Source organism: Panonychus citri, unplaced genomic scaffold (assembly GCF_014898815.1).
Source record: "Panonychus citri isolate SS breed McGregor unplaced genomic scaffold, ASM1489881v1 Contig00138, whole genome shotgun sequence".
In the NCBI taxonomy this organism is placed as follows: Eukaryota; Metazoa; Arthropoda; class Arachnida; order Trombidiformes; family Tetranychidae; genus Panonychus; species Panonychus citri.
The window spans coordinates 4,230,075-4,243,045 of NW_026515543.1; the positions used below are offsets into that span (position 1 = coordinate 4,230,075).

Genomic DNA, 12,971 nt, shown 5'->3' on the forward strand with positions numbered 1-12,971 from the left:
GAACTTTAATGGAAAATTTGGAATTTGATTATTTTCGAAAACCATTGATTATCCTTTTCGAAGGCTTAATCGTTTTTCTCCCTCATTTCTCGCTAATCTTATTTTGCCTCAAGGTATTTAAAAGGTAAACACAATCAGTGAACAATCAAAAAGCATCAAATGAGATAATAAATTCTAGTTGTAAATTGACCTTGATTTAAATCATCTCCTAATTGTCTTTGGGTAAAAATTAAATGAAAACAAACAAGTTACATGAAAGGATTTCAATGAGTTGGAACCTGAGATTCAAAAGGTAACCGGTTCTTAATTGTGACGTTTAATTTTGTTTATTATTAATTCTGATAATTAACAATCAGTACATCCAATGAGCTCGTTAAACTTAATCATTAAAGTGAAACAAACAGAAATCCCGACCAAATAAACGAAATCAAAAGGAGTTAATCAACTAATTATCCAGAATTTTTTTATCAAAATTATTTTCATTTTCATTTTCATTTCTCTTCTTGATTTGGTTTGTGTTTGAAATTGAATTTTTTGATCATTACAATTGGAGATTTTAATTGTTCACCATGATGGACACATCGTCTTTCACTGGTCATCCTTTGTCCGAAAGTTTACCTTTGGTTTCAGGTTTTCCATGGAAATTAATTGCTCTCTTTTTTTCTTGTAATCTTTTCACATCGATTCTCGGACCTTGGCTAATGGTCAACAGACAACCTCTTGACCTTAAACCCTTTCTACTCATTTACAATGGACTAGTGTTCGGTGCCAATGTTGTTGGTGTTTTCCTTGACCTTTGGGTCACCGATTGGGCTCGTGTCTCTTTTGATTGTTCACCAATTGATCAACAATTAACTGACCTTAAACCCTTTTTCACCGTTTACCTTGCTTACATTTTCTTATGGCTTCATATCGGTGAAATGTTGCCCAGAGTGGTCACTATTTTAATGAAGAAGACACTTAAATGGGACAAACTGGACATGGTCGATGAGTTTATCTTTGTCTTTACCATTTTCTATGGATTAAAATACTTTCCAGGAAAATCATCTTCTTTCCTTACACTGGTCACTCTCATCTTTGGAATCGTTGATTATTCAATGAGAGTTTGTGCCTCCGCTGGACCTCCGATTGTTAATGTTAATCATTGGAGATCATTGTTTACAATTCTTAAATCGTTACAGTCAATCGCAATTCTAATCCACGGATTAATCATGTTAACTAATCCTTCTTGCTCAAATATTGCCAATTTATCGCTATTGGAAATAACTTCTTCGTTCCTTTCATTCATTAATATTTATCGAAACTGGTCAGCTGATTGGACGAAAACGAAATGTCCAAAAGACGATTAATTCATATTTTCATCTATTTATCATTGGAAATTGTTAAAACTTTTTTCTCTCTTTTAAATATTAATGATTTTTTAATTTCTAGAACTTGGAAATAAATGATTAAGTTAATTATTACTTGAATTAATTAGATTTTTTTTTGTATTCATGAAAAAATGATCGATGTTCATTTAATTTTCTGTTTATGATCAGCTAAATTGGCCTATGGGTTTTTAATTCCAATTAACTCATCAATTACGAGATTGAGTAATTATTTCTTCATCCATTTTCAAGGCAAAAATAATCAAATTGTTAATTGTACTTTTGCTTGGTTAACAGTTTTTACTATCATTTGGTTGATTAGTTCTAGCAATTAAGTTAGATTCACAGATCAATGAGCTTTTCTTAAGGTGGATTAAGAAAAAACAATTAAATATTGAAATCGATTTACCAACATTTTAAATTGTACATTTGATTCAAGAATAATTAAGAAACATAATCATGTTAAGGAAAAGGAAAAAAATTGACAATTAATCAGGATAATATTAGATAGACAATCCAATTGTCATTGATAATTAATCAATTACACAATTGAATAGATGGAGTGATTTTCTTATAATAAACACTTAATTGCATTAAATTAACTTGATGAACTTTGGATGAAAACAACAAATTGATTACCATTGTTTACCTTATTTCATGCCAATCTTTCAATTTTTATCACCATAATTGTTCAGTAATTTTATTACATGAAGATTAATTTTTACTCAAGATAATCAAACCAAGTTTCTTCCATCCAGAAAAGGGAAATACTAATAATTATCAACATCTAATCTGTTTCTTCATGATTATTTCCATCATCTTGAAAATATTTAATTATCACGCATTAACTTGAACCAGAAAACATTTTAAATTGAATGTTACCCAACACTTATCAGCAATTGATTACTGTGAAAGACTAACTAAAGTCTTGATTAACAACATGACAACAACAAATAACCAAGTAAATTGTTGATTTCGATCATGATTAATCCAATTAATTTATAATCAGAGATACAAACACAGAAAAAACCACAATAACGTGACACAGATAAAAAAAACAATGACAGATAATTAAAACAAGAATATCAATTCATCAGGTTACAAGAATCATAAGGAAATAAAACAAAGTGACAATCTACATGGAAACAACTAATTGATTGTCACAAAAAGATGACCAATTTATTAGATTTTCATGGTAATTAAATTAATTGTAAGGTAAAAAGAGAAAACAAATTAATGGTTAATTTGTGAGAGAAAACAATAAACAAGAAAAGAGAGGGAAATTAGCGAAAAGCGACAGATGTCGACAGAGAAAAAGAAAGAGAATAGAAAAGAATAAAATTAAATTCTATTTACCTTTACAGAGGAAAATCTTGTTGATTGGATAATTTTTGTTTCTTTGTTAATTTAACCTAATTTATTTTTCTTCTTTCCAAATGTTACATTTTATTGATTATCGATTTAATTTGATTAACCTGTTCAATCCAATGATGTCGCTCTAATTGACATCAATTATATTTGTCATTCTTTGTTATCATCAGTTTGGTCAATCTTTTTTTCTTTTGCTTCTTCCTTAGTAACACTTTTGTCCTCCATCTTCTAATAGTTTCTCTTTGTGTGTTTGTCTGTGGATCATATTGATTATCTATCGTGATTTTATCTACATCATTTTCATCTGTTTCTCTTTTTGTTGTAACAATCATCAATTTGTGTTCTATCATCTTGTAAAAAAAGAAGAAAAGTCAGTCATACTCACTAAAATTTCTTATTTTTACTTCAACGTCATTTAGTTACCTTCTTGTTGATACGATTTGGTGGATGACGTTTTTTATTTCTCTTTCGCATTCTCTGTCTCCTTTTTTTTCTCTTCATCTTTTTTGCTCACAATCAGATAAAAAGTCTCTATTTATTGCGTTACTCTTTTAGTTGGATTGTCGCTTATTTTCGTTTGAGAATCGGTTCTTCAAAGTCTATTCTTTTTTGATTGGTGTTATTTGTTTTTTTCTACGGTCATTTGGTTTAACTCTTGGATGGGTTAGTAAATTTCTTGATTTCTTTTAACCCTTTTAACCCTTTGTTTCTTTTTATTCTTTCATTGTTACTTTCATTCTAATTGTTCCCCTTTTTGTATCTTTTTTTATATAAATGACAGATTATAGTGAAGATGATTCAAAGCATTTGTTCACCTTTGAGAGCCCTGAGAGCCTGAAAGGTTTTAGTAACGAACAAGATAAACCCATAAATATTATTCACAAAGCAGCTTCTGAATGGCCATCTTGACTCAATAAGCCTTTAAATGCTACTGACACGGTCCTCAATTCTCTTCCCCCTGACTGGGGTGAAGAAATTGATGACCAATCGACTCACCTCTTCCAAGGAATCGGAGTGACAACTAAAAAGGCTAAAGATGATGCTGACATCAATTCTATTGACGTTGAAAAACCAACAACTTCCGGTGCTGCTAAAGAAGGTGAAGAAAGTTACTTACCTTCAGGTATCTTAAATGATCAAGAAGATGATAATAGTGATATCTTTGAAGATGAAGATTTCTCTCTTGATTCAGATGACGAGGATGATAGAGCCAGTACTTCCAGTGGGATTAGCTCTGTAAGCCGAGCCAGTATCTCATCCAGTTCTAGCTCTGATTCAACTTCATCATCTTCAAGTGATGAATCTACTTCCGGAACTGAGATTGCTTCTGCTATCAATGAGATTCTTGAAACTCCCATCTGGTTGGCTGAATTACAAAAAATTGACTTTGAAAATGAACTCGAGTTGGAAGATTTCCTGACAATTTGTAAGGAAATATTGCAACAAGAATTATCTACAAAGTCATACAATACATTTCCATCATTTATCCGTTTCCATGAAGAGTACTCACGTTCCATTGATACGTCATTTGTTAAATTTCTCACTTCCTTCAAAGCTAAATTGTATCACGATGGTCTCTCCTGCGTTGGTTTGGCCATTTCGTTACACAATTTGTTCATCCTTCGATTCCCGACTCATGCAGCCTCCATTGGTCTGGTTTCTTGCGAAGAGGTTGTTAAAGACCCGGATAATTATTGCATCTATTCACCTTCTGCTAAAAAGGAGCATTGTTTAGTAGCCGTTAAAATAGCTCTTGGTTCACGATTGGGTACAGTTCTTTTCGATCCAGGTTATCATGTTAACAAGCCGATCATCGTTATGGAAGATGGTCTTTCCCCTCACACTGGATGGTTCGTTCAAAATCCATCTCCGTCTAATCTGAAAGAATACAATTATTCAGCTGTTGATAATGACAGTGGACTTGTTACCTGGACTGTTAGAGAGACTAAACCAAATCGAGTCAAAGAATATGTTAATCTGATCTATGTTCGTCGTTCATTTGCCAAGTCAATTGAGATTACAGAAAAACGTTCACACATTTACAATTTCAAATCATTGGTAATTCGATCTCGAGATGAAGTAATTGCTGGATTATTTGGATCAATTGACAATAACATGGTAACCATATTTTATCCTGATTCAGAGACTGGGGAAAGAAAACAGATAAAACTTTCATTGGACGATATCGATGAACCTAATTTCCGATCAACAATATCTAAATTGGCTATTTACATTCGAGGAATGAGCCATCGAGCAGCTATTCATCATCTAATTCGAATGCTACGTTCTTATAGTCGAATTTTAGAAGATTCAACATTCATTAATCAATTGAAAGAAGTTGATTTCCTTTTGGAAGAGGATTAATTATCAGCTCGAATGCTTAACCATATCAATTCCCATAAAAAAATTTATTGAAATGTAGAACAGAAAATTAAATCTTAACGGATTAATTGGATTGTCTTAAATTTTATCAATATAATTATACAACAATTTAATATTCAGCGCGAAAGACGAAACAGGAAGAAATCGGGGAATGGGAAGGAATGAATTCCAGTCCAAATTTTGAGTTGTAAATTAAAAATGAGAAAGTGCATATAAAGTATAACCGCTAAAGAATGGAAGTAGAATTTTCGAACAATAACGACTCTATAAATACTCATATTAGGCTGTAATAAAAATTACATTGAGGAACAATTCATAATCTACAATTTGATATGAATTTCGATAATTTTTCCCACAAGTAAGATTTCGAAACTTCGATGTGTTCGAGTTCGTGTCTGTAACCAATATGATTTGCAGAGGCAACTCCATATAAATATTTCTGTCTTTTCACTTAACAATCAGTAACAAATTTTGCAGTTTAATTAAAATATTGATAAGTGTAGAATTATTAATTATTATTCAGATTTCGAAAAAAATCTCATTTTGGCCAGGAACTTAGAAGGAATTAAGAACCGGAAATTGCGTCATTTTTGTCAAATTTTCGGCGAACGGAAAAAGTTTTATCAAAAATAAACAATAGAATTACTAAATTTTAATGCTTATATGAGAAAATAACAAGAAAATAGGTAATAATATCCTTCGAAAATGAGTTTCCTCAGCCAAATTCATTCCAATCATGAGTAAGTTCAACTATGAAAGAAGCAAATTGTTAGATATCAATTTTCATGATATTGTTCAGTAGAATGAACAAAATAATGAAATAGACAATTTTGTCACTTAAACATTCATTTTCGATTGTAATTGAAATTGTCATCTTGTACAATCCAACGACCAGAATTATAAGTGTCAAGATCATTGGATTTTCTGGTTCCAACATTGAGACAAAAATGTTCACGTAATTAATATTAATTTGTACCAAGAGGATAAAGAGCAAGAAAATCGGTGAAATTATCTTCACCAAAGTAGAGCTTAAATTCAGATTCATTCAGACAATTCAGATTCGGATTATCGTTTGTTTAAACTAACGAATAAACTTTTTCAATTGAACGATAACAATAAAAGATCATAAAAATTGCTCGATTGCTTTATATGTTTAAACGAATAAATAAATAAATTTATTAATCATTAATGGAGATTCATAATAAATTGCGAAAAATTGAACATTCAAAATTATTGATAAATTGTGTTGATTAAGAAGAGAATTGAATTTTTTTTCTCTTTCTCTGAATCTATTAGTATAATTTAATTTTCTTTTGTGATTGTTTGATCAAATCAGCGGCTTTTTCGGCGATCATAATAGTTGCTGCCATCGTATTGCCTGAGGGAATCGTTGGCATGACCGAAGCGTCGACTACTCTTAATCCATCAACACCGATCACCTTTAATTGTTCATCAACCACCGACATTGGATCAGATGAATTGCCCATTCTACAAGTTCCAACATAATGATCGCCCTTAATTGTAAATTGTTTAACATAACAATTCCAATAATCATCACTGGCCAATTGATATTTTTCACAACCTGGGAAATGAGAGTCAAACAATTGGATTCCCAATGTTTTCATCAACGGATTGGTCATTATTTTATGCGCTGTTTTCATCCCTTCAACGAGAGTTGTCACATCCTCTGGATGCTGAAGGTAATTTGGATTAACGGAAAGTTTATCTGTTGGATTACGTGAAGTTAATCTGACAGATCCAAAGGATTTAGGTTGTAATAGACAAACATAAGCGGTTAAAGTTTCCCGACCCACATAAGGTTGAAAGTAACTTTCGTAGATACCACTTTTAAGGCCAAATGTGTTCGTCCAGAAACTGACCTCAGGAAGGGATGAAGGTGATGTCCCAGCGAAAGCAAGTTGAATATCGGGTTTGGTTGAAGTGTTGTTGGTGCTTGTTTGAATGTTACCCAAAGCGATTCCTCCTCCGTAAGTTAAAGGTCCATGGCCTCGAGTGAATGATAAATAATTAGGTAAACTTAAGGTTGACGCTGGATCGGTACCTGGGGCTAAGTCGGTAATATAATTGATTAAACCGTAAACATGATCACGGAAATTAGATCCAACTCCTGGTCTATCGGCAATACTAGGAATGTCAAATGAGTGAACGTGATCAACTGGACCAACACCGGACAGTAAAAGTAAATGTGGTGAACCAAAGGTACCCGCTGATAAAATGACCTCTTTAGAGGCATAGGATTGTAACACTCGACCCGAAATATCGGTGTACATTACACCGATTGCTCGTTTCTCTTTGTTGAATAAAATCTTTTGAACTGGTGAATGAGTTCGAACCTTTAAATTAGGTGACCCGGACAATTTATTTTGTGACAAAAATGACCTATGGGTTGACCAACGAGCTCCACCTTTGGTTATTGTTTGAACGCGATCGAAGACTAATTGTTGATCTGAATTGTAATCACCAATATTATAACCAAGAGAAGTGAGAGTTCGGAAAAAAGCCCAATTACTTGGGTGGACAAATGGACCATAATCGATCGGCAATGGACCAGAAACATTGTGGAATTGGGCTGAGACTCGATCCATTCGTTGGAAACTTTCCGACTTGAGGAAATAGGGAATGACCTCATCGAATGACCAACCATTAACACCAAATGAAGACCAAGAATTGTAATCATCAGGATGACCTCGAGCATAAATCATTCCATTAATCGCACTTGAACCACCAAGACCTCGACCTGAATCAAGCCGACAGCGATTATCTTGAAAAGCTTGACAGCCGACAGTTTGTGGTTCCGTTTTGTATTGATTGTTAAGAGATGATCCTCTCCACAACATCCAGAAATAGGGAATTTCAGTAATAAACGAACCAGTACCACCCGATTCCAAAAGGAGGACAGAAATTTTTGGATCTTCCGACAAACGAGCCGCTAAAACGGCTCCAGCAGTCCCACCGCCGACGATAATATAATCAAATTCTTCGCGTTCACCATTATAAGTCTGAGTATAACTCTGGAACGGAGTATTGGACCAAAAAACACTGGCCAATTGCATAATCATTGTAGAACCAATGATTGTAACTGGATTAGAGAAAAAAGCAATCAACGTATTAACAGCCGACATAATTGATAGAAATTGTTGATCGTTTGATCAACTAATTAAACTATTCAACAGTAAAGTATCAAGTTTGAAACTCAACTGATCCGATTCAATTTGACGATTTCCCTTTTACTAACTTTCACCTAATTGTGCATAATCATCATTGATATAAATTGACAGCAAAAAATAAGGAATCATTGTCTTCTTAATTAGGTAATTGTTGGTATTTCCTAGTATGTAATCAAATTGATGATTAGAACAAAAAAAAAGATCCAATCAATCAAAGATACATTTTTAATCGATTAGCAAATCAGCTCAGTGCTTTGGCTATTCACTTCACTGTATACTGAGTATTACAATAATTTACTAAATTATAATTAAAAAAAAAAGAGTCAAACCATAGACCAATAAATTAATTACTCAGCAAAATGAAGGAACAATTAAACTAAACAATTGCCAATTTGGATGAGGTTGATTTAAATGATCAAATTCATCATAATCTGAACAGGTAATTTTAAACACAGAATATGAGAAGATGAAGAAAAAGAGTTGACAAGATAATTGAGTTAAACGAAGACAATTGTGATGATGATTGATTAACAAATGACAATAATCTTAGAATTATTTTCACCATTAAATGAATAAAGTTGAATATTTAAATTTTGAGATGAAAGAAACAACAACAACAGAAAATAACATCGGATTCGCAGGAGAGCCTTGAGAGTTCACAAAGGTGAAGAAACGAACTACCTTGAATTAAGCCTTCGAACCTTTTCATGAATTCGAGTTTGACAGCTCAGAACTTGACCATAGAAAATTAGATGAACTAAAGTCGATTGAACATAAAAAAATGACAAGGAAAATCGTTGAGTTTTTATGTTCCCAGAAAGTTTGTGGATGAATTAGTTGATTAAATTGTTGGATTACTTGATCAAGATAACCAGTAATATGGTCAGTTGAATGTTGACCTTATCACAGTGTCGACCTTTAAGTTTTGAACTTTTTTTATTCGATGGAGAGTCGATGAAAGCTGAGGCCGATCATCATACAGTGAAAGGTAAACGTACAACCCGTTGAGCCCAAATAGACGGCAGTCATGGAAGTGCAGAAATCGTTAACCAAATAGTTAATTAAACAATAATTGAACTCATCAAATGGACAACTGAGATTAAGAATTTGAAAAAGTTAAATTCCCAACGGCAAATCCAAAGATCACTTTAGTTTGAAAGAGAAAAGTTTTCTTAAAAAAAATCGGACAATCGCCTAGTCAGTTCGGGATCTGGTTATAAATCAGTAAATGTCTAAATCTATGGTTAATATTAATTACTCAGAAACATGAAAACAAAAAATGAACTAAATGACCAATAGTTGATTACGAAAAGTTATTCTCAGAATTTTCATCGAATAGAAAAAAGTTCATTTTAATTACACCAGATGGAGACAAATTCTTGTTGTGTTTTCTATTTTTTTGTTTTCAGAAATGAAACTTTCACTTAATTAGAAATCGATGTTTTTATTATTAATTCCTTTGTAATTAATTAATTATCTAAAAGTCTCAACTGTTATCCTTTTGTTAATTGTCTATTATTTGTCGTCACCTTCTCGCATCAAACTGACAACGATTAATTGATTGGGTTTACACGTGAAATCTTTTCCATTTACCATCAGTTGTTATTCTGGTTTCATTGTGTCTTTTTGTGATTTAATTTTCTTTTCATAACCATCAGAACTTGATCTAAATTAACTCACTGGTAATTATTATCAATCTAATCACTGTTACACATCAATTATAAATCTCCAATTGATTGTGTTCACAATGTTCCTTTTATTTATTACCCGTAACTTGTTGTTTTGTCTCCTCTTCTTTTCTACTCAGAGATTTTCTTTGTGAAATATTTTTTTCTTTTGATTTGTTTTGTTCATATTTTCTTTTTATTTTATTAATAATATACTCTCTCATTGTAATAACAATTGTCTAAATTTCTTTGGCAATATTTTATTTATCTGATTCCATCCTGTGTTCGCCATCATTGACTGTTCTTTCGGGTACATTTTCAGGAACAAAAAATGGTCTCTATTCCTGGTGCCGAGATTGTACCTTCTCTTGAGGATTTAATTAAAAAAGGAAGTGAACAATTTGAGAAAATCTTCGAAACGGAGCCAATGATTGTTGGTTATTCTCCAGGACGAGTTAATCTAATAGGTGATCATGTTGACTATAATGATGGACTTGTCTTACCTATGGTGAGTTTCTCATCACCCACTCAACAGAATTGTTGCTAATCATTTTCAATTCCTTCACTTATTCCCTAATTCACTAATTCAATATTCTATTTTATTTTCATTTCTTTTCCCCCTCATCTTTCAGGCAATTCCTGTTTACACTGTGATCATTGGTGCTCCAAACAATTTCCAAATTTGTCGTATCGAGACTCTATCAGATAAAACAGAGAATCCAAAACGTGTTGAATTAAAGTTTGACAGCCTGACCATCGGTCCACCATCTTGGTCTAATTACGTGAAAGGAGTCATTTCTACCTTCCCAGGTATACTATTATTTTTATTATTCTAGTTGATAGATGAATAAGTTACTACAATTATTTAATCCAATGAATCTAACAACAGTTTTATTTTCTTAGGAATCAAAAAACCTTTCGATGCAATCATTTTAAGTTCCATACCAATAGGAGCAGGACTTTCAAGCTCAGCAGCTCTTGAAGTTGCTTTTTTCAATTTTCTTCAAGGTTTAAGTGGTTCTGATCTTGGAATCAGGTAATAAGCATCATGATGATTGTAAATTTTGATAAACTTTTGGAAACTAATTATTTTCCTTTCTTTTCTTTCTGTCAAACAGTAAACAAGAAATTGCTTTACTTTGCCAAGGAGCAGAACACACGTTTGCTGGTGTTCCATGTGGTATAATGGATCAATTCGTGGTTGTCATGGGAGAGAAAGATCATGCTCTTTTAATTGATTGTCGTTCTCTATCAACTGAATTGGTTCCCCTGATTTCCGATGATATTGTTATTCTGGTTGCCAATTCTAATATACGTCACGAACTGTCTGGAAGTGAATACTCTTCGAGGCGTAAAAATTGTGAACAAGTCGCATCTCAATTAGGTAAAAGTAGCCTTCGTGATGTTTCAATGAAAGAATTGGAAACAAGTCAAACCGTTTTACCTCTTGTACAATATCATTACTCTCGCCATGTAATCACCGAGATTGAAAGAACCTTAAGTGCCTCGGAGGCTCTTAAGAAAAGCGATTACGTTATCTTTGGAGCTCTTATGACGCAAAGTCACATCTCACTTCGAGATGATTACAAAGTTTCAGTACCAGAAATTGATGAGCTTTGTGAGATTGCTCTGGAATCAGAGGGTGTTTATGGTTCCAGGATTACCGGCGGTGGTTTTGGCGGATGTACGGTGACCTTGGTTCGTGCGGATAAAGTTGAATCAACAATTAGCAATATGAAAAGTAAATCTCGTATTTCGGTTGATTTCTATGTGTTCAAACCCGCCGGTGGAGCGAATCACATTAAATTACCTTCAAAGAAATCACTTTGATCTTGAAAGATCAATTTTCACCAATTATATTAGAGAAAAAAATCAGCAAACAATCAATTACTTTCTCATTTTCCTTCTTTAATCTATGTGACAAATAATCAAAAGTTTCGAATGTGATTTATTATTTCTAATCGGTTATTTTAATATCAAAAGCCAAAATTGTAATTGTAATTGTAATAACGTATTCGTCATTTTTTTACAATCATTTACACTTCAAATCATCACTTAATCATCACCATCAAACTCATAATCCAAATCATAAATTATATAAATTGATGGACATGAAGGAATCGAGGAAAAGGATTTTGCCAAGGAATTAAAAATTAACTAGTAACAAATTAATAAATTGAATTAATTGTAACAATATTTTCTCAGACAATCTAATTGCTACAATATTGTAAATCAATTAAATCAAATTGTCAAAATATTCAAACATTTTGATGTATTTCCATATCGATGGTATCATAAGTTGTATGAAAGTTTAATTGTGATCTGAATTAAGCTCATTTAGAAATAGAGACAATCATTGATTGAATGATTAATCTTTGATTAAGTTTGTTTAATCAACAATTTAAGGTTTCCAAGTTGAATTTTATTCATTGAATTAAAATAAAATGTATTACAATTAAAATTGTTTATTAAATCACTTGTGATCCTTGATGGTGAAAATAAGTTTCAATTTGTTTTCAAAACAATTAAGTGGTTGTTTTTTTTTATACTAAATATACATTTAATTGTAGATAAATGTAGTAGCTAGTGATTAACTAATTAAGTGTAAAAAATGAGACTTTGGCTTTAGATGTTAATTGATAATTTTGATGAGATTTTAGATGATTAAAGGTTAATGATTTAAGTGATGTTGGTGAAATTGATGATGAAGTTGATTAGTTGTTGGACATTGATAACAATTAATCAACGATTTGGGTGGAAAGGGTTTGTTAGCAATTTAACTTTACCTCTAATTGAGTTAACATATATTGTTAAGAGGTTGAAACATTAATTGTTTTAAGTAAAATGGAGCAAAAATTTAACATCTAATCCAATTAATTGTTAATAACTAATGTTGAGTAAGTTATTAGCTGATTATTAAATTGATATCCAACATGTTGGCTATAATTTGATTGTTTTGATCGGTTTTTTGATTCATTTTCCTTTGGATTAATTGT

The 12,971-nt window shown here is 32.0% G+C and overlaps 4 protein-coding genes across 5 annotated transcripts; 3 read left to right on the plus strand and 1 right to left on the minus strand.

Annotated features, from left to right (window-relative positions):
* The first annotated feature begins 266 nt into the window (after positions 1–266).
* Positions 267–1,469, plus strand: LOC128393595 (elongation of very long chain fatty acids protein AAEL008004-like). Its single transcript, XM_053353787.1, has one exon. The coding sequence runs from the start codon at positions 570–572 to the stop codon at positions 1,347–1,349; it is 780 nt and encodes a 259-aa protein (XP_053209762.1). The 5' UTR covers positions 267–569; the 3' UTR covers positions 1,350–1,469.
* Positions 1,470–3,647: 2,178 nt separating this feature from the next.
* Positions 3,648–5,188, plus strand: LOC128393726 (uncharacterized; the record flags this gene model as incomplete). Its single annotated transcript, XM_053353939.1, has 1 exon — positions 3,648–5,188. A coding segment is annotated over one exon (1,455 nt), but the record flags the coding sequence as incomplete, so codon positions are not given.
* Positions 5,189–6,272: 1,084 nt separating this feature from the next.
* LOC128393591 (glucose dehydrogenase [FAD, quinone]-like) lies at positions 6,273–8,407 on the minus strand. Its single transcript, XM_053353781.1, has one exon. The coding sequence runs from the start codon at positions 8,261–8,263 to the stop codon at positions 6,413–6,415; it is 1,851 nt and encodes a 616-aa protein (XP_053209756.1). The 5' UTR covers positions 8,264–8,407; the 3' UTR covers positions 6,273–6,412.
* Positions 8,408–9,713: 1,306 nt separating this feature from the next.
* LOC128393593 (galactokinase-like) lies at positions 9,714–12,436 on the plus strand. Of its 2 annotated transcripts, XM_053353784.1 has the most exons (5): positions 9,714–9,990; positions 10,298–10,483; positions 10,608–10,785; positions 10,879–11,011; positions 11,094–12,436. In XM_053353784.1, exons 2-5 carry the CDS (start codon positions 10,307–10,309, stop codon positions 11,803–11,805), a joined length of 1,200 nt encoding a protein of 399 aa, XP_053209759.1. In that variant the 5' UTR covers positions 9,714–9,990; positions 10,298–10,306; the 3' UTR covers positions 11,806–12,436. The 2 variants fall into 2 exon arrangements, with proteins under 2 accessions (XP_053209759.1, XP_053209758.1); XM_053353783.1 differs by having other exon boundaries at positions 9,714–10,483.
* The last annotated feature ends 535 nt before the right edge of the window (positions 12,437–12,971 follow it).

Excerpts from the sequence above, each read along its gene's own strand:
- LOC128393595 (XM_053353787.1), top strand. The coding sequence starts at position 570 with ATGATGGACACATCGTCTTTCACTGGTCATCCTTTGTCCGAAAGTTTA.
- LOC128393591 (XM_053353781.1), bottom strand. The coding sequence starts at position 8,263 with ATGTCGGCTGTTAATACGTTGATTGCTTTTTTCTCTAATCCAGTTACA.
- LOC128393593 (XM_053353783.1), top strand. The coding sequence starts at position 10,307 with ATGGTCTCTATTCCTGGTGCCGAGATTGTACCTTCTCTTGAGGATTTA. Across the intron at positions 10,484-10,607 it reads ATGGACTTGTCTTACCTATG|GCAATTCCTGTTTACACTGT; the intron begins GTGAGTTTCTCA and ends CTCATCTTTCAG. Across the intron at positions 11,012-11,093 it reads GGTTCTGATCTTGGAATCAG|TAAACAAGAAATTGCTTTAC; the intron begins GTAATAAGCATC and ends TCTGTCAAACAG.